Source organism: Zingiber officinale, chromosome 2B (assembly GCF_018446385.1).
Source record: "Zingiber officinale cultivar Zhangliang chromosome 2B, Zo_v1.1, whole genome shotgun sequence".
NCBI classification, from domain to species: domain Eukaryota; kingdom Viridiplantae; phylum Streptophyta; class Magnoliopsida; order Zingiberales; family Zingiberaceae; genus Zingiber; species Zingiber officinale.
In genome coordinates, this window is record NC_055989.1 from 150,006,066 (window position 1) to 150,027,658 (window position 21,593).

A 21,593-nucleotide genomic window follows, 5' to 3' on the forward strand; every position below is an offset into this window, starting at 1 on the left:
CTAAATAAACGTTTTATTAATTAGATTAAATAATTAACTAAATCTATGTCAGATTAGCTATGTACATATCAACATACACGAATTTAAATTAATTAATTAATTATATGTCAGGAAGCATGGTAGAATCATTTCCTCCAATACAAAAATCATAAATTAGTTGAATATAATAATATTATTCTGCAGACCATAATATTTAATTAATGTTGAGAGTTACATTATTTAATTTTGTGCGGTGGATTCTTATCACTAGGCAACTACCAATAAAAATATTAAAATCGGTAAATAATTTCATCTCATTTTTTTAAATATATATATTATCTTATCTCGAATCGAATCTTCAGCCTTATCTTTTCGCTCATAATATTCTCTGATTTATTTATTTTAAGCAAAAACGTGAAATCCACACAATTAAAAATTTTCTTTGTTCCTTATTTTAACAAATGGCTTAATTTTCTCTGCCCGCCACGTGTTTAATTAATAATAAAATGGGATATGATCAAGATAGAGGCAAAGACTACTCTCCGCAACTTTTATCTTAGTTTTGACAAAAATTGAATATTTTAAAAATAAATAAATAAACAAATAAGGAAAAGGCTGGATTTTTCTATTTATTTCTTCATTAAACTTGATTTAAAGTAAAAAAGTATTATATTTTAAGGAAAAAAAATAAACTTGTGTAGATTTAGTTTCTTTTTGAAAAACAAAATAAAAGGAATTTTTTTCCGGAGTCGTGTGAAAGGACTTTCTGCGCTTTCTTGCTCCCTTCGCCTTCTAGAAAATTCCAACGACTTCGACTCGCGAATGGTACCAGAATTTGAGAACGAACTCGGAAGAATTCGATCTCTCTCGCTTATGGAAACACAAACAAGGAAGGAAGGAAGGACGAAGCGAAGATCTTGAGGAAAATAGAACGATCATCTTTTTTTCCTTTTTCGCCAGAAAAGCTTGGTGGTGAGCCGCCGGTCGGCCGATGGAGACGGAAGGCAGTGGCGGCGGCTCCCGCGGCGGTTCGAGCTCGCAGCCGCCGCCGTTTCTCGACAAGACATACGACATGGTGGACGACCCGGTGACGAACTCCGTCGTCTCGTGGAGCGCCAGCAACGCGAGCTTCGTGGTCTGGAACGCGCCGGACTTCTCCCGGATCCTCCTCCCCCGCTACTTCAAGCACAACAACTTCTCCAGCTTCGTCAGGCAGCTCAACACTTACGTAAGTGGGGAGAAAAAAATCATCCCATCAAAACCACCTCGAGATCATCTTCTCTGTCCATTCATCGATTGGGTAATCCTGCCGGCTTTGTGTTTGTTGAATTGCCTCAGTCGGTCGAACATCCATGTCTGTGTTTTTCCTAATGTTCTTCTTTTTGTTCGAAGAGAATTGAGGTGTTCATCTTCTATGCCATTCATTGATCCGGTAATCTCGCCGGCTTTGTGTTTGTTGAATTACCTCAATCAGTCGAAAATCCATATCTGTGTTTTCCCTAATGTTCTTCTTGTTGTTCGAAGATAATTGAGGTGTTGTTTCATGTCCTGTTCTAGGGTTTCAGGAAGGTAGACCCCGATCAATGGGAGTTTGCAAACGAGGACTTTGTGCGAGGACAGAGACACCTCCTGAAGAACATACACCGACGCAAGCCGATCCATAGCCATTCCCTCGCCGCCACCCATTTGAATTCCTCGATCGATAAGCAAGAGCTCGAGGAAGAGATCGAGAGACTCAAGCTGGACAAGAGGAGGCTTTGGGGTGAGATCCAGAGGCACACGCAGAAGCAGTGCGAGTTGGAATGCCAAATGCAGGCTTTGGAGGAAAGGTTGCAGGTTCTTGGGCACAGGCAGAAGGGGCTGGTGTCCTTCTTGACCAGGGCCATACAAAACCCCGCTGGCTTCCTTTCTAACTTTGTGCAACACTTGGAGGAATTTCACACCAAGAAGAAGAGGAAATTGCCGCGAATCGACTACTCGAACGACGACGACGACATCTACGGCGAAGAACAGCCGGTCCAAGCATTCGACATGGAGTCGTTCGAGAAGATGGAATCGTCTCTGAATTCACTTGAGAATTTCTTTAGAGGTGTTAGTCAAGCATCCGGGGACGACATACCCTATGATAACATGATCATCTCCGAGACAATAGCCTCATCGGTACCGAGACTGCTCGCTTCATCGCCGGAGATACAAGAATCTACGAGCTTCGTAGAGACTCCTTCTGTTCCTGCGATCGAAAAGGAAGTGGATTCGGGTAGCAAATTCTCGGAGATTGATGTGAATTTGGAGCCCAAATCTACTGAGGTTGATTCATCAAGAGATGTTGGCACAAGCACAACCTCAGCAGTGCCTGCCGGGGCAAATGATGTATTCTGGGAGCAGTTTCTCACTGAAATTCCGGGCTCTTTCAATACGAAGGAAGCTCAATCAACTAGAAGAGATTCAGAAGACAATCAAGGAAATGTTATCGACAGGAAAAGTGTCGATAACTTTTCACCCGATATGAAGAAGAATCTCACTTCAGCAGAGAAAACCTAATCCTAGTTCTGTATGTATCATAACTCTCAGAATGTTTCCCTGTATTAGATGTGAATGTTCAATACTTAGCATACAAATGGCTTCTGTCTTTCGATTAATCTAGAAAGTAGATTGGTTCATAGTAAATTCGAAATATTAACCTGCATTTGAGATTCAAATTTTAAATTTTTTGTGATGTAAATTTGTTCATCTTTTGATGAATTTGATAGGATTTTTTTTATATCGTAAAATTAGAAGATAAAAATATATTTTCTTACTATTTTAATTATCGAGGAGAGTTAAAATTGCAATGAAGTAGTCAACAGCGTTGCCGGTCTGGTTCGGCGAGGAGTCGCTCCGGGTTGAGCTCGAACCAGACCTGGCGGAACACCTTGACGATGACGTCGTGATGCTCGTCGGAGTTGAGGGAGAGGTAGCAGGCGAGCAAGCTCTCCAGCTCCTCCGGCCGCCCGATTCCCTTCCGCCAGATCATTTCCACCATCGATTCCTTGAAGTCACGCTGCGGATCGCAGGAGCATTTTACCACGGCGAACCGCTCCAACCCCGCATTTCTCTTCCTTCTTTCCGCCGCCGCCGACGGCACCGCCATTCTTGTCCTCTCGACCTCCGCCCTCGCCGCCGCCGGCCGAGGCGAACGCACCTTCACCTTGGGTCGCTGCCGAATCTTCCCGCTGATCGACCGCCGCGGCTGCGCATCCCTCAGGCCCGACGAATCACCCGGCGGGACCCGCCGTCGCCTGCGGAGCCGGAGGGGCCTACGCCGCCTTATCCCGAGGTCGCAGCCGGAAGCCTCGCTCCCTGATTCCGATTCCACCCGCCGCGCCGGCGCTTCACGACGCGAGAAGGGGATGATGTGACCAAGGGTGAGCTCGATATCGCCCACCGATCGGTGGCGATCGGAGCGATCCCCCGCTCGGTTTTTTCCCTCTCCCCCGAGAGAGGCACGCCGGGGGGGCGCCTCGATGGCAGGGGGAGGCGGGAAGCGGTCGGAGAAGGCAAGCAGGCGAGCGGACGCGGAGCGAGGCATCGGACCCGTCGGCGGGCAAGGTGAAGGCGGAGGAGCGACGGCGGCGAACGCCTCAGCGGGATCACTCCCCCGCCTGAACTTGGACGCGGAGGCGGTGAGCTTACCGAACCAGGAGAACGGAAGCAAGCGGGCGAGCGAGAAGCTGGACGGCGAAGCATCGGAGGTACGCTTCTCCGCTTCCTTATTTTGCTTCTGGTTCCTTCGCCATTGCATCTTCTCTCTTCGGCTGTTACAAACGACCCGATACGATACGAGAAGAGGAGACGAGACGAAGAAGAAGTCGGATCGAAGTTCCTTAAATGGAAGGGAAAAAAGCGCAAGACAGAGAGAGAAGTCTCCGTGTCGGTTACGATCGTGGCGATCACTTTCCGGTTTAATCATGATTCCAGTAGTTTCGGGTGGTTGGGGGTTTGAAACGAAGTGGCGGAGTGGCAGAGAGGAGCCGACTCAGCAGTGTTTTCGAAACCCGAGTCTAATTAATTTATCATATAAAATATAAATATAAAACTATTTTTATAATATTGTAATTCTTAAATTCTGATGATTAATTAATTAAACCGATTTGAACGGAGCGAAGTCGGTTCGAGTGGGTCAGACCGTACAACGGGTGAGAACCCAAGAGGGAAATAAAGTGGAGCTACGTTTTGCCTTTAATTCGGTCGCTTTTTTCTCCTCCGGACCGATTTTTGAATTCTTATTACCGCCTCAGTCGTACGCTTTTCTTTTTCTGCGGCTTCCTTTTGCTTTTTGGCTTTAAAATGTTTTTCCGTCCGCACGCGCGCCTACGTGGGGGAGGGTTTGATTGGGTTTGTCGGGCGACTGTGGGATTCGAGATGGGAGTGCCAATTGGTAAATATGATTAATTTCAAACACGTTATTACGATAGTCATTATGGTAAATAGAAGGGTAATGAGTGGTTTTATGAGGTAGGCGATCATTAAACACGTTGTTAATATGGCTTAGATCTTCAACTTGTCTATTCCAGTGTTTATGCCCTTTTCATTTTACCTATCTACTCTAGAATATAATTCTAAAATAATAATAATAAATAAATAATGACTCAAAGAGCATTTAAAAAAAATGTATTTATTTTATATACATCAGATCAATCAAATAAACATGGTTAAATAATCCATGAATAAACTTCAAAGAGCATTTAATAAAAATTTATTTATTTTATATACATGATCAATCAAATAAATACTTATTCCGATGGAAATAAAGTTACCGTAGGTAAATCATTACGATAATTACCGATGGAATACTTATTCCGTCGATAAAATAAAAAAACAATTATATGGGAAAATTTTATATTCCTTTTTGTACCTTGTTTGCAATCCATATATACACCACCACGATGACATTTCATATATACAAATACATACAAATAATCGCATTCATACAATTACATACAAACAATCACATCTACACCTACAAACACATTTCATACATCTTACTATTTTATTAAAAATCTCTCCCCTTTACTAACTAATTTTGGTGAAGCCTAAGATACATTTACGTTAATGCCCTTTTTTATATTTGCACTAAAAATAATTCCAAGGTTTATTAGTAATTTCACAAGCGAAACAATCAGTGCTCTAGAGTTCGAAACTCAGCTACAGTGTATTATTATGAATTTTTTTCATCATAATTTTCTCTGGTTGTTTTATATAAAAAAAATATTGTTCTCTTTAGTCTCATATCTTAGAATTGACAACACTATGATCAAAAAGCTTCTATAAATATTTTAGGTCGACGATATTAAAAAATATATTTTTCTTAGTTTTTTTTACTAAGACAAGTATAATATTAAATTAAAATAATTTTTTATAGTAGATTGTTGTTGAGATTCTCTAGCATCACTATTGCATGAGTTTGATGAATCTTACCCAAATAATTAATTCTTGGTTTATAAGGGTGACACTAGAAAATCCAAACAATTCGGATTTTTAAAGATCAAAATAATTTATATATTATTATATTACACACGCAACGCGTGTGCATGATCACACTAGTCCTAATAATTCATACAATCTATATAAACATAAATAAACTAGGACATCCATGCAAACAAACTAATATAAATAAAAACAATCACAATAATCTAAAACAAATAAAATATAAACAAATCACAATAATAGAAATAAACTAAACTATCCAAATATTCATATCTAAATCCAAATTTACAAAATTAGATATTTAAATACATACCATAATAGAAAATACTCCAAATAATACATTCATATATAATAGAAAATCCTGCAAAAAGTAAAATACAATATAATATGATCATATTTATTGATCTGGTAGTAAGAGCAGGGGGCCCCGCCCTGTGAAGTCAACGCCACGTGGAAGCCACAGTGGCAGTCGTCCATCCGGAGAGGGCCGGGTCCGGTCGGACGTCCTGAGAAGGCCGGGTAACACTGCTAATAGTCCCCGTAAAGCATGTGATGGGGGATCTCCCCAAGTAAACCATCGCGTATGTCAGGCCGGATGTTGAGGGAGCTGTCCGCCCGGACGCTAGATCTGGAGCAAAGGGGAAAAGGACAAAGGAGGTCTTTTTCTGACAGCAGGTGTGTTTCACGTGTAGGCCATGCTCCAAATCTTGTGACAGGGGATTCCGATGTCCCATCAAGGACATGCTGAGACTGTAGCGGTATGGGTTAGGGAAGCTCACTGACAAGCCCTTACTGGGGTATGGGCCATGGACACGTGTACACCTCGGTAGGTGTACACTCACTTCTTCACTGCCCTATATAAAGGCCCTCATTCTTCGCCGGAGGTACGTTTTTACGAATTCTTGAGCCACTTTTTCTCTCTTGAGCTTCGCCTGACTTGAGCGTCGGAGGGTCGCCGCCGGGAACCCCTTCCCGGCCCGACTTCTGTGCAGGTTCGCCGGAGCTGTGTTACCAGTCGAAGATCCACGTCGACAGCCGGAGAGCGCCCCGTGCCCAGCGTCCGTTGGTTCAGCATTCGGACAGGATCAATTTGGCGCCGTCTGTGGGAACGCTCCTGCATCCGTTCGGAAACAATGGGCGGTGGGCGACAACCACGCAGTGGCGCTTTGAGCGAGGAACTCGGCGCTCGGTCGAGATAAGGGCCGAGCTCGTGGAGCAAAAGCAACCAGTAGGCGGTACAACATCGGCGTCGGTGGTCGGAGCGCCACCACCACCGCTTACATCCGAGCCTTGTTCCGCACCCCTAAAGCCGTACCAGCTCACAGAGATAGGGGATCTTCTTCGGATGAAATGCCTAGGCGAGATGACAGGAAGGGGAAAGCCCCCCGAGCGGACGCATCGCCCGAGCGGATCAATCGCCAATTTTCAGAGGCTATTCTACGAGACCCTCTGCCAAAGCACTACGCACCTCCGACGATCGGCGAGTACAATGGTACAACCGACCCAGATGATCATCGGGGTAAGTTCGATAACACAAATACTCTCCATCAATACACAGATGGAGTAAAATGCCGAGTTTTTCTTACCACTCTCTCGGGATCGGCTCAACGGTGGTTCCGGAGGCTGCCGGACGGATCCATCACAAGCTTTAAGGACTTCCGAACGGCCTTCCTCCATCATTTTGCAAGCAGTCGGCGCTATCAAACAACGAGCGTGAGCCTGTTCGCCATCAAGCAAGAAGCCCGTGAATCGCTTCGAGCTTACATCCAGCGGTTCAACCAAGTAGCGATGGACATTCCAACGGCCACCTTGGAAACCATGATGAATGCCTTCACACAAGGCCTAGTGGATGGGGGTTTCTTCCGATCACTCATCCGAAAGCCGCCCTGAGACTATGATCACATGCTACACCGGGCGAACGAATACATCAACGTGGAAGAAGCGCAAGCGGCAAGGAAAAAGGAAACTCCAGCCGAGCGGGCTCCTCCGGCCGAGCGGAAACAGCACGCCACTCATCAACCGCCTAGAGGACCAAGGGCCGAAGCAATCCGATCCCCCACGCCAGGTCCCATGTGCAAGAGGTAGCTGCCGCCCGGCCCAAGCCAAAAAAGAAATGGACCCCGATGTTCTGCTCCTTCCACCGGACGGACACGCACAATACAAGGGATTGCCGAAGTCTTCCCTTCGTGACTCATCCTGTGCCCCGGCACGCCGGACGACGGTCTCCCCCAGTCGACAGGCGACAGAGAACTCATGAAGCCGATCGGGCGAGAGATGGTAGGCCACAGCAACAAACTCCCGATCGACATCGTTCTCTAATGCAGGAGAATCGCCGAGCGTCCAGAGAACGGTCGCGACCGTCCGCTCGGGAAGAGGAAAATAGAAGCAATAATTCCCGAGGCGAGATCAACGTTATTGCTGGCGGGCCGACCGGAGGAGACTCCAATCGAGCCAGAAAGGCGAGCGTCCGGCAGCTCCAGATTCATGCGGTCGGCTGTAGCCAAGAACGAGCAGAAGGACCCTAAATTAGTTTCGGGCCCAGGGACATGGAAGGAGTTGAAGTACCCCACGACGATGCTCTGCTCGTCAAAGCGGTAATAGCAAATTACACTATTCATCGCGTATTTGTTGACACAAGGAGCTCAGTCAACATCATATTCAAGAAGGCGTTCGATCAGCTGCAAATTGATCGAGCCGAGCTGTTACCCATGACAACTCCGCTCTATGGGTTCACTGGTAACGAAGTTCAGCCGGTCGGACAGATCCGGCTGGCTACCTCGCTGGGAGAAGAGCCGCTCAGGAGGACAAGAACAACAAACTTCGTGGTGGTCGACTCTCCCTCTTCCTACAATGTCATTTTGGGACGACCGGCGCTCAGCGAATTCCGAGCGGTCGTCTCAACCTTCCATCAGAAGATCAAGTTCCCCGTGGAGGACAAAGTGGGAGAGGTACGGGGAGATCAGCTAGCAGCTCGGCGATGCTACATCGAGATGGTCCGAGCAGAAGCCAATTCCGCTCGGAAGGCACCCCGGATCGAGGTAAACGCCATCACCGAAAAGCCACCCTCTTTAATTTATGAAGAAAAAGAGGAAGTGCAGATTCACCCAACCCGATCGGAGGCCACGACTTTTATTGCGTCCGATCTGGAGGAGAAGCAGAAGGAGGAGCTGATCCAATGCCTCCGAAGAAATCATGATGTCTTCGTCTGGTCGACACATGAGCTGCCCGGAATTTCACCAAGTATTGCGCAGCATGAGCTCCACGTCCGACTGGACGCAAGGCCAGTCAAGCAAAGAAAAAGGGACTTCAGCGCCGAGCAAAATTCCATCATCCGGGCGGAAGTGGAGAAGCTTCTGGAAGCCGGCCATATACGCGAAGTACAATTCCCGAGCTGGTTGGCTAACGTAGTATTGGTCTCCAAGCCGGGCAACAAGTGGAGAGTATGCATAGATTTTCGGGATCTCAATAAGGCTTGCCCGAAAGATTTTTATCCTCTGCCCCGGATAGATTAGCTGGTGGACTCTACGGCCGGCTGTGAATTAATCTGTATGTTAGACGTCTACCAGGGATATCACCAAGTGCCGCTCGCCCATGAAGATCAAGAAAAGGTCAGCTTCGTAACGGCCGACGGAACTTATTGCTATAATGTAATGCCGTTCGGATTGAAGAATGCGGGGGCCACATTCAGCGCTTGATGAATAAAGTATTCAGAGAGCAGATCGGGCGGAATCTAGAAGTTTATGTGGACGACATTCTCATTAAGTCCGTCCGAGCGGCCGATCTCTTCAAAGACTTGGAGGAAACCTTTCGAACGCTGCGCAAATATGGAGTCAAGCTAAATCCCCAGAAGTGCCTGTTCGGAGCAAAAGGAGGGCATTTTCTGGGGTACATAGTGACCGAGCGGGGAATCGAAGCAAATCCCAGCAAGGTGAAAGCTCTACAGGATATGCCACCTCCAAGAAATACAAGGGAAGTGCAGCGCTTGACCGGTCGGATCACCGCTCTGTCCAGATTCACCGGAGCCTTCCTTTTTTCAAGATCTTACGCAAAGCTACAAAATTTCACTGGGACGAAGAATGCGACCGGGCGTTCGAGGATTTGAAGGCATTTCTGAACTCTCTCCCGGTATTAGCCAAGCCGATTGCGGGTGAGCCACTTCATATGTACTTGTCTTCAACCGAGCATGCAATCGGCTCAGCTTTAGTGAGGTCGAGTGGAGAAGAGCCTGTGTATTTCCTTAGTCACATTTTAAAAGATGCTAAATCTCGCTACACTAGGCTCGAGAAGCTGGCTTTCGCTCTGGTCCTTGCCGCTCGGCGCCTTCCTCCATACTTCCTGGCGCATACGATCATTGTCAAAACCAATAGCCCGCTCGGACGTGTCCTACTAAATCCAGAGGCTTCCGGACGGCTCATCAAATGGACGACGGAGTTAAGTGAATTTGATATCCAATACCAGCCCCGTTCGGGGATCAAAGCGCAATCCTTGGCCGATTTTATGACTGAGGTGCAAAGGCCGGAGCCAGAAGCTATGTGGAGAATATATGTGGATGGGTCGTCCACTCGGCTCGGAAGCGGGATTGAAATATTGTTGATCTCCCCTCAAGAAGAAAAGATGCACTTATCCGTCGGGCTGGATTATAAGGCTACCAACAATGAAGTAGAGTATGAAGCCCTCATAGCCGGCTTGCAGGCAGCTCGGCATGTGGGAGCCGATCGGGTAACGCTCCACTCGGATTCGCAGTTGGCCGCTCAGCAGCTCTCCGGTACCTTCGAAATCAACAGCACTCGGCTCAAGCTCTACGTTGAAGCCTTCGAGAAGCTGAGAACCGATTTTAGAGAAGTTATTGTCCAGAAGATACCCAGAGCAGAAAATCAAGCAGCTGATGAGTTAGCCAAACTCGCGAGCTCAATAACGCCGGTCGCCATTCAGCAGCCAATTGAAAAAGTACTGTTGGTAGCGCACGTCGACCGGATGGAAGGCCTTACATTTCCATGCGACTGGCGGACACCCATCATAGAGTTCCTCCGCTCGGGAGCCACACCATCCGACCGGAATGAAGCCCAGCTGCTAAGGAGAAGAGCCGGTCGGTTCACACTCATCGGCGATCAGTTTTATAAAAAGGCTTTCTCACGCCCGCTGTTAAAATGCGTGAGCTCGGAAGACTCGGCTTACATCCTACAAGAGGTACATCAAGGATCATGCGGAGGACATCCGGGCGGACGGTCACTAGCTAAGAAGATCCTGCTAGCCGGATACTTTTGGCCGACCTTACAAGCAGACGCCGCTCGGACAGTATCTACGTGCCTTTCGTGCCAGAAGTACCATAACTTCTCCCACCGACTGGCCGGGGAAATGAAGGCATCAACCGTGTCATGTCCGTTCGATCAATGGGGAATGGATATTGTTGGTCCATTTCCGATGGCAATCGGGCAAAGGAAATTTTTGCTAGTGGCGGTCGATTATTTTTCCAAGTGGGTGGAGGCCGAGCCGCTGGCAAAGAACACCGAACAGATGGTCAAAAAATTCATCTGGCAACACATCATCTGTCGGTTCGGCATCCCTCGCCGATTGGTTTCCGACAATGGGCGGCAATTCACAGGGAAGGTGCTAGAGGATTGGTGCAAAAGCTACGGCATCGAGCAACACTTCACGTCAGTGGCTTATCCCCAAAGCAACGGTCAAGCCGAAGTTGCCAATCGGGAAATTCTTCGTATTCTGCGCGCTCGGCTCGACCATTTGGGAGGAAATTGGCCAGATGAAGTGTCGGGCGTCTTATGGGCCATCCGAACGACTCCGAAGGAAGGGACGGGCGTCACACTGTTCCATTTGGTGTATGGCGGCGAGGCGGTTATTCCGGTTGAAGTCGGCGTCGAGTCCGTCCGAATCCAGAGCTACGATGACGACAACGCCGAACGGAGGAACATGGAGCTGGATTTGGTCGACGAGGAGCGAGCCAAGGCGTCCGTTCGGTTGATGGCGTACCGGTAGCGGATGAAGCAAGATTACAACCGCCGCGTAATCCCCAAATCATTCCAGGTCGGTGATCTTGTCTGGAAGAAGGTCAAGCCGGTCGGCGACGTCGGCAAACTGGAGGCACCGTGGGCAGGGCCCTTCAAGGTTATTGAAAAGCTCCGATCGGGCGCATATTATTTGGAGGATGAAGACGGGCGGCAGCTGGATCGACCGTGGAGTGCGAATCATCTCCAGCCTTATCGAGCGGGGTGAAAGGTGCACGAATGTAAATCATTTTTGTATATGTTAGTCGCCCATATCCTTGTAATGCAAGAAGCAAAATTAATGCAAAGGATGGCCAATGGATTCGCCGATCGGCAGCGTCAAAATTAACCTCGAGCGGAAGACTGTCGAGCTCGAGCTCCGACGTTAAATATCGAGAGACGAGCCGACGTCTATAAACGACCGAGCGGAAGACCGTCGAGCTCCGACGTTAAATATCGAGAGACGAGCCGGCGTCTATAAACGTCCGAGCGGAAGACTGCAAATGTCCTAGAAGTTCGCCGCCAATATTGTTCGACCGACTCTACGTTCCGCTCGGCTCAATGCCCAAAGGTTGGCTTATAGCGAGTGATCCTTGCTAGCAAAGCGGAATGTTACGCGTCCGGAATATTTGCCCGAGCGGAAGGGCATGGCCAAGTACTTCGCGAGAATGCCTTTCGAATGCCAGAGGTGTGATAATAGGCGAGCGGGCAACACACATATTAATTAGCAAAAGGACAAAGTGCAAAAAGATAGAGTGCGCGAAAGGAAAGCATTGCATTAAAAATAAAATCTCAGGTCGGGCGGCCTAAGTACAAAAGGGATCATATTTAGCCGAGTGGCCAAATTACAAAAATTACTCGATATAATCGTAGAGGGTCTTGGGGATGTTATTTAGGAGCGCCACCTGATCGCCGGCCGGAATATTGGTGGACTCCGGAAGAAGGCCCTTCGACTTCAGATGGGTCATAGTGGCAGTCATGGCCAAGTCGAAGGCTGAGTACATCCGCTCGCAAATTTTCTCCGAGAACTCGGGCGATCGGATGTAGCTCTGTCGCAGAGCGGCGACTCGGCTCGGCTCGGCATCTTGATATTCTTTGAAAGCCGCCTGGGAGCCTGTGAGGGCCTCGTTCAGATTCTTAAGTTTTTCCGCGTCGGCCGAGCGGCCCGCCTTCTCCCTGTCGAGCTGCTCCGTCAACTCTTTTATCTTCAGCTCCAGGCCCCGAGTCTCAACGTTCTTCTTCTCCATATCGGAGATAGCTGTATTCTTCCGAGTGGTGGCCAGGGTTATTTTGGTGTCAAGCGACTTGACTTGTCGCTCGGACTCGGCCAAGGCGTGGGCCTGGTCGGCTGTCTTCTTCTGCTCGGTCGCCAGCAGAGTTTGAGCTTTCTTCAGCTCCTTTTGCAGCTCGGAATAGGAAGGGCCCTGAAGGCCGGACGGATCAACTGCGGCCTTCAGTTGCCGTAGCTCCTCATCCACCAAGGCCAAGCGGTTGGAAACCGCAATTTCCTCCACCCATCTCTGGCAAAAGAAAATTATAGCTATTAGCGGCCGATCGGAAAGAATGAACACCAAAGTTTGTAGATTACAAACTTACCCCTGTGGCCTGCTGCATATGGTTGTTAGCCAAATTTCTGAGGGGTATCAGCGCAGTACGGGCCCGAGCATCGGCCCACATCTCTGCTAGGGGCCCTTTCAAGGTGATGGTGTGCTCGGGCGCAGATGGACGGTCGGCCTCTGGAATCAGCTCTTCAGTCGGAAGATGAAGAGTGACCCGAATCGTGCGGCCATGACCGGGGGTCGTCTGACTGGCAGTCGGAAGGGGATCAGAAGCCGGCGTAGAAAACTGGGAATGAATGGTCGAGCGCTGGGCCGAATGGCGAGCGGGCGGAAGGGTGCTGATTGGAACAGCCTCCACTGGAGCAGCTGGCTCGTCCCAATCCGAAGGAGTCCGGTCGGACGAGATGGTTTCGGCCTCTGGCGCCTTGCCCCAAGCAGTTGCAGTGACCCGCTCGGATGGTTGGACCGCGGAGGTTGCCGACCGCAGGGGAGTCTCCACTCGACGCCTCTTTTGTAAGGGCTGCTCCTCTTCCCGAGCGGAACTTTCCTCAGGGGCAGTTGGTTCTCCAGAAGGAGTGGCTCCGCTGGCCACGTTTTGCTGAGAAGCGGGAGCGATCGACTCAGCTTGAGTCCCGCTCTCCCCTTCGTGGGATCCGACCGGCTGGATACCCAAAGCTTCCATTTCTCTGGCCGCCGCGGCTTCCAGAGCGGCCGCCTTCTTCTTCAAAACACCGGCCATGACCGAATCCATAACGATGTCTGCTGCAAAGAAAGGAAAAGAAATCAGTTAGAAATCAAAGCAAATGCCCAACCAAAGTTCTTACCGAAGCCGGCCGGAAGGGGGGTCCGTATAGGACTCAGCCCGAAGATGTACATCACTCCCTCGTGGAGAAGTTTGTTGATGTCAAGTCGCAGACCGGCCAGTATATTTGCAGCGTGGAGGTAGTCCGGTCGGGTCTTGAAGTTCTTCAACTCGGGAGTGGGGGGCAGACTGACTTGCCACTGGGTCGGGAAGTTTGCCTGATTGGGCATACGGATGTAGAAAAAATAATCCTTCCAATGTTTATTGGAAGTAGAAAGTTTGTTGAAAAAGACCAAGCCGGGCCGAGCTTGGAACATGAAGGTGCCCGGCTCGGCTTGCTTGGGGTAATAGAAATAAAAGAAGACCTCCGGTCGGAGGGGGATGTTGTGAATCTTAAACAAAACGACAACACCGCAGAGAAGACGGAAGGTATTGGGTACTAAACTGCCGAGCGGCACACCGAAAAAATTACAGACATCTATAATGAAGGGGTGCACAGGAAAACGAAGACCGGCGGTAAACTGGTCTCGGAAGACACAGAAAGCTCCGCGCGGCGGCCTGTGAGGCCGAGCGGAGGGACCAGCTAAGCGAATTTCGAAATCCTCTGGGATTTCAAAATTGTCTGTCAAAATATCGAAGTCCCGCTGTTCGAATCGGGACTAAATGGTGGTGTACCATGGGCCGAGCGACTGATCCACGTGATGGGAAGAACTAGCCATGGGCCGATCGGAAGGAATCAAAAGGCAAAAAGACAGGAGAAAAACAATAGCGAACGAAAGGAGGTTTCAAGGATCGAAACTGAGGAAGAAAGGCGGAGGAAACACCGGAAAGGAGGAAGGAAAGCTATAAAACCTTACTGCGGGGAAAGAGATCGCGAAAAAGGCGCCGGAGAGCGTCGGAGAGCAGAAACAGGATCGCCGGAGCTCCAAAGCGCAGGGGGCAGTGGTTGGAATCGCGGAGGCAAATGAGGAAGAGAAGGAAAAACGAAGAATTTATAGGGTGAGGGCCGGGCGGCCTCTACCGTTGGATCCAGGTCACGGGAATCAAAGCATGCATCGAGCCGTCCATTTCGAATCGCTTCGATCACATCAAAACATCACGCCACCGCCGCTGTACGCCGATGGCAATGCTCCACGTGGCATTCAATCATTCGGAGCATTTAATGAAAGCATGCTCAACCTTAATGTCGAAGATTAGCGCAGAATACGAGGAGATCCGGTGAAGACTATTGTTGATACGCTAAAGGCTATCTCTATGGTTGGCCGAGCGGATGATACAAGCACGGAGGAACTGCTCGGCCGGATTCTTAGTCCAGTCAGTTGGACTATTCGCCTCCTTCGACTAGACTTGAAGGGGAGGCAAGTGATCCGGTAGTAAGAGCAGGGGGGTCCGCCCTGTGAAGTCAACGCCACGTGGAAGCCACAGTGGCAGTCGTCCATCCGGAGAGGGCCGGGTCCGACCGGACGTCCGGCCGGCTGACGGAATCGAACGCCCGGAGGGGGATGGGTCCGATCGGCTTGCCGACCGGACGATATACGGCTGATGGTTAAAGGCGCCCTGTCGAAATTAGGGTTCCGGCGCTCAGTGGAAAAGGTCATGGGCCGAGCGGACCTCACGCTCAGCCAAAGCCATAAGGTAACACTGCTAATAGTCCCCGTAAAGCATGTGATGGGGGATCTCCCCAAGTAAACCATCGCGTATGTCCGGCCGGATGTTGTGGGAGCTGTCCGCCCGGACGCTAGATCTGGAGCAAAGGGGAAAAGGACAAAGGAGGTCTTTTTCTAACAGCAGGTGTATTTCACGTGTAGGCCATGCTCCAAATCTTGTGACAGGGGATTCCGATGTCCCATCAAGGACATGCTGAGACTGTAGCGGTATGGGTTAGGGAAGCTCACTGACAAGCCCTTACTGGGGTATGGGCCATGGACACGTGTACACCTCGGTAGGTGTACACTCACTTCTTCACTGCCCTATATAAAGGCCCTCATTCTTCGTCGGAGGTACATTTTTACGAATTCTGGAGCCACTTTTTCTCTCTTGAGCTTCGCCTGACTTGAGCGTCGGAGGGTCGTCGCCGGGAACCCCTTCCCGGCCCGACTTCTGTGCAGGTTCGCCGGAGCTGTGTTACCAGTCGAAGATCCACGTCGACAGCCGGAGAGCGCCCCGTGCCCAGCGTCCGTTGGTTCAGCATTCGGACAGGATCATTTATGAATACGATAAAATTTTGGTAGTGATTTATGTATAACTAATTTTGATACCTAAATAGAAATGAGCAGATGATGATGACGATAATTATCAATATGTCAATAAGAACTCCTGAAACATACAATAATATAATATTTGTGTAGATTAAAATATCAAAACATAATAAATATAATTTTATAGTACTACAATGAAATGATGAAATCTCAAAAAAAAAAATAATGATGCATGGCTCCACTGTTCATGATTAGATCTTTCAAAAATACTCAAACAAATAAAAAAGAAAGGAAGTGAAAGCAATGCACTAAACAAGTATAATGTGTAACTAATTTTACATATCAACAAAAAAAGATACCTATATCATATTTTGAATATCTATTGGTGGTGACGAATTATTCCTGAGAAAATGTAATACAATTAGAGATGAGCAGATTATAATTAATATCAAAATAGAATAAATATATTTTGCATGTTTTATAAATGATAAACAAAAAATGTAAGTTATAGTTGCACAAATCTAGAGTCATGCATGCCTCTAGGATGCCTCTTGTAGAGTCATAGTTGCACAAATGTAAGTTAGAGTCCCGTGGGTCTTGAGTCTCTTGTAGAAGAAGAACCAAGATGGGTCATGCATGCCTCTAGGATTTTCAGATGATTTAGAAGTCTTAAAAATTGATGAGCCTATTATAGTTAGCTATAAGCTGACACTATCCTCTGGAATAATTTTAGATTCAAAAGCTATCAGATTGTTCCGTTGGAAGGAATAGTAAAGATACTCTTTGTAAGAATATCTTTACCTTGTCCTTCTCCCACGGAACAATCTGATAGCTTTTGAATCTAAAATTGTTCCAGAGGATGGTGTCAACTTGTAACTAACTATATATTACATAATTTCAACCTCTATTTTCATGTTATTATTGAAACTTGATAATATCTAAAGAATATTGAGATGTGTAGTTTGTTAGATAATCAATATTAACAATCAAGAAATAAAATATCAAACATCAAAAGAACAATCTCATAAAATTAGACATATATTTATACTCACTAAACTGTAGTATCCTCACTCTTCCGGCTACATCAGGCATATTTCTAGCACAGCCACAGACCACTTGTTGGCAGTCAACACACTCGTCGGCCTACACAACCACTAGCATGCAGCTAGCGGCCAACACAACCACCAGCATGCAGCTAGCGGTCGGCAAAGGCTCCAGCCGTTTGCTAGCGATCGACGGAGAGGAGAAAAACAGAGAGGAGAGAAGAGAACTTACCTAAAGATCACCGGAGAGGAGAGATCGCGCCAGAATTGCCGGAGTGGAGAGAACGCGCCGGAATCGCCGGAGAGGAGAGATCGCGTCAGAATCGCAGGATAGGAGAAAACCGAGTGCGCGAAAGGAGAGGAGAAGGGCCAGTGCCCTAATTTTATTTTCGGGGTTACCGACGGAATCGAATTTCTATCGATAATTACCTACGGAATCAAATTTCCGTCGGAGATTACCGACGAAATATAATTTCCGTCGGTAATCCTGATATTTTGTAGTGCAGTTTTATTTGGGGATTATCGACGGAATCTAATTTCAGTCGGTAATCTCTGACAGAAATTTGATTCCATCGGTAATTCTGATATTTTTTGTAATGTAAATTTATTTCGGGATTACTAACGGAATTTAATTCCTGTCGATAATCTTCGACGAAATATAATTTCCGTCAGTAATCTTGTTTTTCCGATAATAAATAGTTTTTATCATTTTATCGACGGAAATTTGATTCCATGAGAAAATATTACTAACTGAATTAAATCTCTGTCGGTAATATTTTGATTTTACCGACGGAAATTTAATTCCGTCCGTAATATTTTCTGTCGGAATTTAATTTTCGTCGGTAAAAATGGTAGAAATTATTAAAATAACATTATTACTGACGGAATCTAATTTCCATATGAGATTACTGACAGAAATTTTATTCCGTCTGAGTTTACTGACGGAATAATATTACGTCGGTATATTCCGTCGATAAACTTAATTATTTTTTAATGGAAATCTTTAGCTATCAAGATAAAGATAAATTAAAAAGTCCTAATAGTAGTAGAAAGTATTAATAGTGAGTGATATATCAATCCATGTTCTTAAACTAATCATTTATTAAAATTGATATATGCTATTTACTACTTTATACTTTATTGTCAATTAAATAAAAAGAAAAGATTGCAGCATCGACTATAAATGAGAGGAACAATAAAGGAATATGCAAAATTGAGAGGGAAGAGGAAGAGAAAGGGTAAGGAAAGGGATAGTGACAGAGGAGGTATCAACTAAAATTTAAAGTGAAAAGGGAGGAAAGAGAGATGATAAAATAAAAAATAATAATTAATTAGGTTAGGTAATATCCAGTTTAGTAATAATATAATTAGGATTAAATTTTACTAGACTAGTCCAATAAAATGCAGTAATACGTGCTTATATATTGACCTCAAATCCAAGAGCCTAGTAGTTTTTAGGATTCCAACCCAGCTCATGATAATACGATAAAACAGTCAGACGCTTAGTTTAAATCAGCAGGATGCGGAGAAGACCGAAGAGCTTGTCCAATTTAGAGGGACAAGCTACTACATTCAGTCACTGCAAGGAAGAGCAACTGAGGTTGACAGAGCGTAGGAGTCCCGACCGAGCGGCTACCCCGCTCTGCTAAGCAGCGGAATCATTGTTAAATCTCTCGATATCCTTTTGGGAGATAATGTCGCTGATATGAGATATGAGCAACAGATAAATCGTACAGCGAAAGCTTCTATTGTCTTGTCATGGATATGCATACCCTGTTAAGGTATGATATCAGAGATACTTTCCTGACAAGTCCTTTCATAAGACACATTAGAAGAACATGTTCATGCCTTGAGGAGCGTGCACGTCATCCACCAGAGCTCTATATAAAGGGGGATCCAAGCATTGGTGGAGGTACACGTTATTCACTCTTTGTGCTTATATTACTGTTGCTCTGCTTTCCTCTATAGTTCCGGTTACTGACTTGAGCGTCAGAGGGTCAACGTCAAGGACCCCTTCCCTAGTTCAACATTAACATTATTTGTTTTATAAAGTGGAGCGTGGTCTACAGCTCGTCAGCACAGCAGTTACAATTCTCAGCTAGCCAGCTTCTTGTTTTTCGACATGATTAATATATATAATAGGATTTATATAGTTTTATAATAATTTTACAGTAATACGAATGACATGATGTACCTACCAAATGTACCATAAGTAATATAACTGGGTTAAAAAGGTTAAAGAAAATAATAACATATAAATATAAATAATTTAGAAACATTAACAGCATTCCATTGTCGTCTAGTCCGGTTAGGATATCTGGCTTTCACCCAGACGACCCGGGTTCAAATCCCGGCAATGGAATAACTTTTTTAGTAAGAAATTATAGGATGAGAATATCAAATGATTTTTTTAAAAGTTTTATCTCTTTTGGCGGCTTTGTGATATCTACCCCTATAACATATAAAAATAAATTAATTTAACTTATTTAAAAATATTATATATAGAATTTTTTTATAGTTATGATGTTAATCAATATTTTTGGTATAAAAAATACGATAAGTCAGTTTTTTAATTATTATCTAAAATTATAGATGCAAACTAGCATTGTATTGATGATGGTTATAATATCTACCATCTCATTAGAAGTATGAGATTCAAATATCACACATATATTATATTTGTAGGATCGAAAGTATTGTGGTAAATAGTACTAGCGACTTTTTTACTTTTTTGTTGAAAATTATCGGAGTAAACGCAACGGAAATAAAGACGTAAAGGAAAAATAACATAAACCAAGCTGACACTTTTTGTTTTACTTGATTCGGAGTCTATGACAACTCCTACTCTAAGGACCATGATCGACGATCACTTTCGTTAGACAATTCACTAGCAATTCGATAATTACAAGTACAAAGAGATAATAACTTAAGTCTCGACCCTCTCGACCGATTGCGCGCCCGAGGTAGCGGAGCGCGAAGATGGCTCTGCTCGGCGTCTCTTGTGCTTGGTCAGCGACACGTCGAAGGAGGCTGATCCCAAGGGTTTTTCGACAGGAATAAGAGGGCGCTGCTCCGTCCGAGGCTGGGAGCTCGGGGTGGCCCCACCACTCGACGCATGGCTGGCCGCACCTTCGCCCGCTTCCGCAGACGTCTCCTCGCTTGCCCCGAGTGGATCTTCGTTGGTGTTGACCCGCGGAAGACCACGGCTGGCCAGTTCCTCAGTAGCATTCGCCTCGATTGCGCTATCCGAGAGCTTCGCCTTGCCGGCCATCTGTGCACGCATCATGATTTCGACTGCAGGATAAAAGGAAAAATCAGTTAGCATCAAAGGAGTATACAATTAAATATCTTACCTAGGTTGGTCGGCAGTCGGGTGCGGATCGGACTCAAGCCGAAGATGTAAAGAATACCCTCAAGCAGTAACTTGTGGATGTTGTACTTCTGACCGGTCATCATTGCCGCAGCATCCAGGAAGTCCGATCGGCTCTTATATCTCTTCAGTGGGGGCTGGGGCGCCACTTCGAGCTGCCAACGGGTCAAGAATTCCAATCGCTCAGGAAGACGTAAGAAAAAGAAGTATTCCTTCCAATGTTTATTGGATGTTGTCATTTTATCAAAAAACACTAAGCCGATCCTAAACTGAAAAAGGAAGGTCCCCAATTCGGACAGTTTCGAGTAATAGAAATAGCGGAAGATTCGAGGGACAAGGGGGATGTCGTGCAGCCGAAATAAGACGACTACGCCGCACAGAAGACGGAAGGAGTTCGGTACAAGTTGAGGGAGGGAGATACAGAAATATTTGCAGACAACAATAATGAAGGGATGCATAGGGAACCACAGACCGGCGGTGAAATGATCCATGAACAGACAAACACATCCGGTTGACGAGTTGTTTGGCCGATCGGACGAGGAGGGCAAAACAATCTCGTGGTCAGGCGAAATGTCGAAGGCATTCCTAAGGCCCTCCGCGTCGCCCTCGTCAAACCTGTACTCTATGGTGGTATACCAGGGCCCATGGATGGCGGCCAGCGGCCGAGAAAAGCTAGCCATCACTAAAAACAGACGCAAAAAAATGACGATCGAAAAATATGTGGAAAGGTTCACCGGAAGGATGTTGGAACAGTGGACAACAGAAGGCCCGAAGGAAAAAAGTGATGGGAGAGAGCTTATTGGAAAGGAAAGGAGGTCGCCGGAGAGAGGAATCGAAGGATCGTCGGAGGAAGAGAACGAAGGATTGCCGGAGGACAATGCGCATAGGATCACCGGAAGAGCACAAGGCGCAAGAGCACGAAGGTCGGAAATGCGGCAGCAAAAGTGTGGGGAAGGCGGCGAGGCAATGGGTTCATATACCCTGGGCTCGACCAACTGGAGCCGTCCGATTTAGGTCGCGAAAACCTAGGACAAGAACTCACCGTTGAATTCAAACCTCCAAACCTCGCCATCAGTGTCTGTCACGTCAGACGTGCGACGGCGGTGGGCGTGAGACGTGGCGTGCTACGAAGGGTCGACAATTAAGGTTGGCATGGGAACCTGTTCTGCCTTAATGA

General features: G+C 46.6%; 3 protein-coding genes and 1 non-coding gene across 4 annotated transcripts; 2 read left to right on the top strand and 2 right to left on the bottom strand.

The window, feature by feature from the left end:
* Window positions 1-735: 735 nt before the first annotated feature.
* Window positions 736-2,750, top strand: LOC122047815 (heat stress transcription factor A-4b-like). The gene is made up of 2 exons (XM_042609299.1): window positions 736-1,207; window positions 1,537-2,750. The coding sequence occupies exons 1-2, from the start codon at window positions 971-973 to the stop codon at window positions 2,518-2,520; spliced, it is 1,221 nt and encodes a 406-aa protein (XP_042465233.1). The 5' UTR covers window positions 736-970; the 3' UTR covers window positions 2,521-2,750.
* LOC122047816 (transcription repressor OFP1-like) lies at window positions 2,751-3,811 on the bottom strand. The gene has a single exon (XM_042609301.1). It carries the CDS (start codon window positions 3,758-3,760, stop codon window positions 2,819-2,821), a length of 942 nt encoding a protein of 313 aa, XP_042465235.1. The 5' UTR covers window positions 3,761-3,811; the 3' UTR covers window positions 2,751-2,818.
* Window positions 3,812-19,334: 15,523 nt separating this feature from the next.
* TRNAE-UUC lies at window positions 19,335-19,408 on the top strand. The gene has a single exon. It is a non-coding gene; the product is annotated as a tRNA-Glu (tRNA).
* A 564-nt stretch (window positions 19,409-19,972) lies between these two features.
* Window positions 19,973-21,096, bottom strand: LOC122048859. The gene is made up of 2 exons (XM_042610374.1): window positions 20,400-21,096; window positions 19,973-20,340 (listed from the first exon to the last, which is right to left on the bottom strand). The coding sequence occupies exons 1-2, from the start codon at window positions 21,094-21,096 to the stop codon at window positions 19,973-19,975; spliced, it is 1,065 nt and encodes a 354-aa protein (XP_042466308.1).
* Between the last annotated feature and the right edge of the window lie 497 nt (window positions 21,097-21,593).

What these genes read in the sequence shown, in the direction of transcription:
- LOC122047816 (XM_042609301.1), bottom strand. Translation starts at nt 3,760, where the DNA reads ATGCAATGGCGAAGGAACCAGAAGCAAAATAAGGAAGCGGAGAAGCGT.
- LOC122048859 (XM_042610374.1), bottom strand. Translation starts at nt 21,096, where the DNA reads ATGGCTAGCTTTTCTCGGCCGCTGGCCGCCATCCATGGGCCCTGGTAT. An exon ending in CCGACTGCCGACCAACCTAG is followed by an intron (nt 20,341 to 20,399) that starts GTAAGATATTTA and finishes TTTATCCTGCAG; the next exon opens with TCGAAATCATGATGCGTGCA.
- LOC122047815 (XM_042609299.1), top strand. Translation starts at nt 971, where the DNA reads ATGGAGACGGAAGGCAGTGGCGGCGGCTCCCGCGGCGGTTCGAGCTCG. An exon ending in TCAGGCAGCTCAACACTTAC is followed by an intron (nt 1,208 to 1,536) that starts GTAAGTGGGGAG and finishes GTCCTGTTCTAG; the next exon opens with GGTTTCAGGAAGGTAGACCC.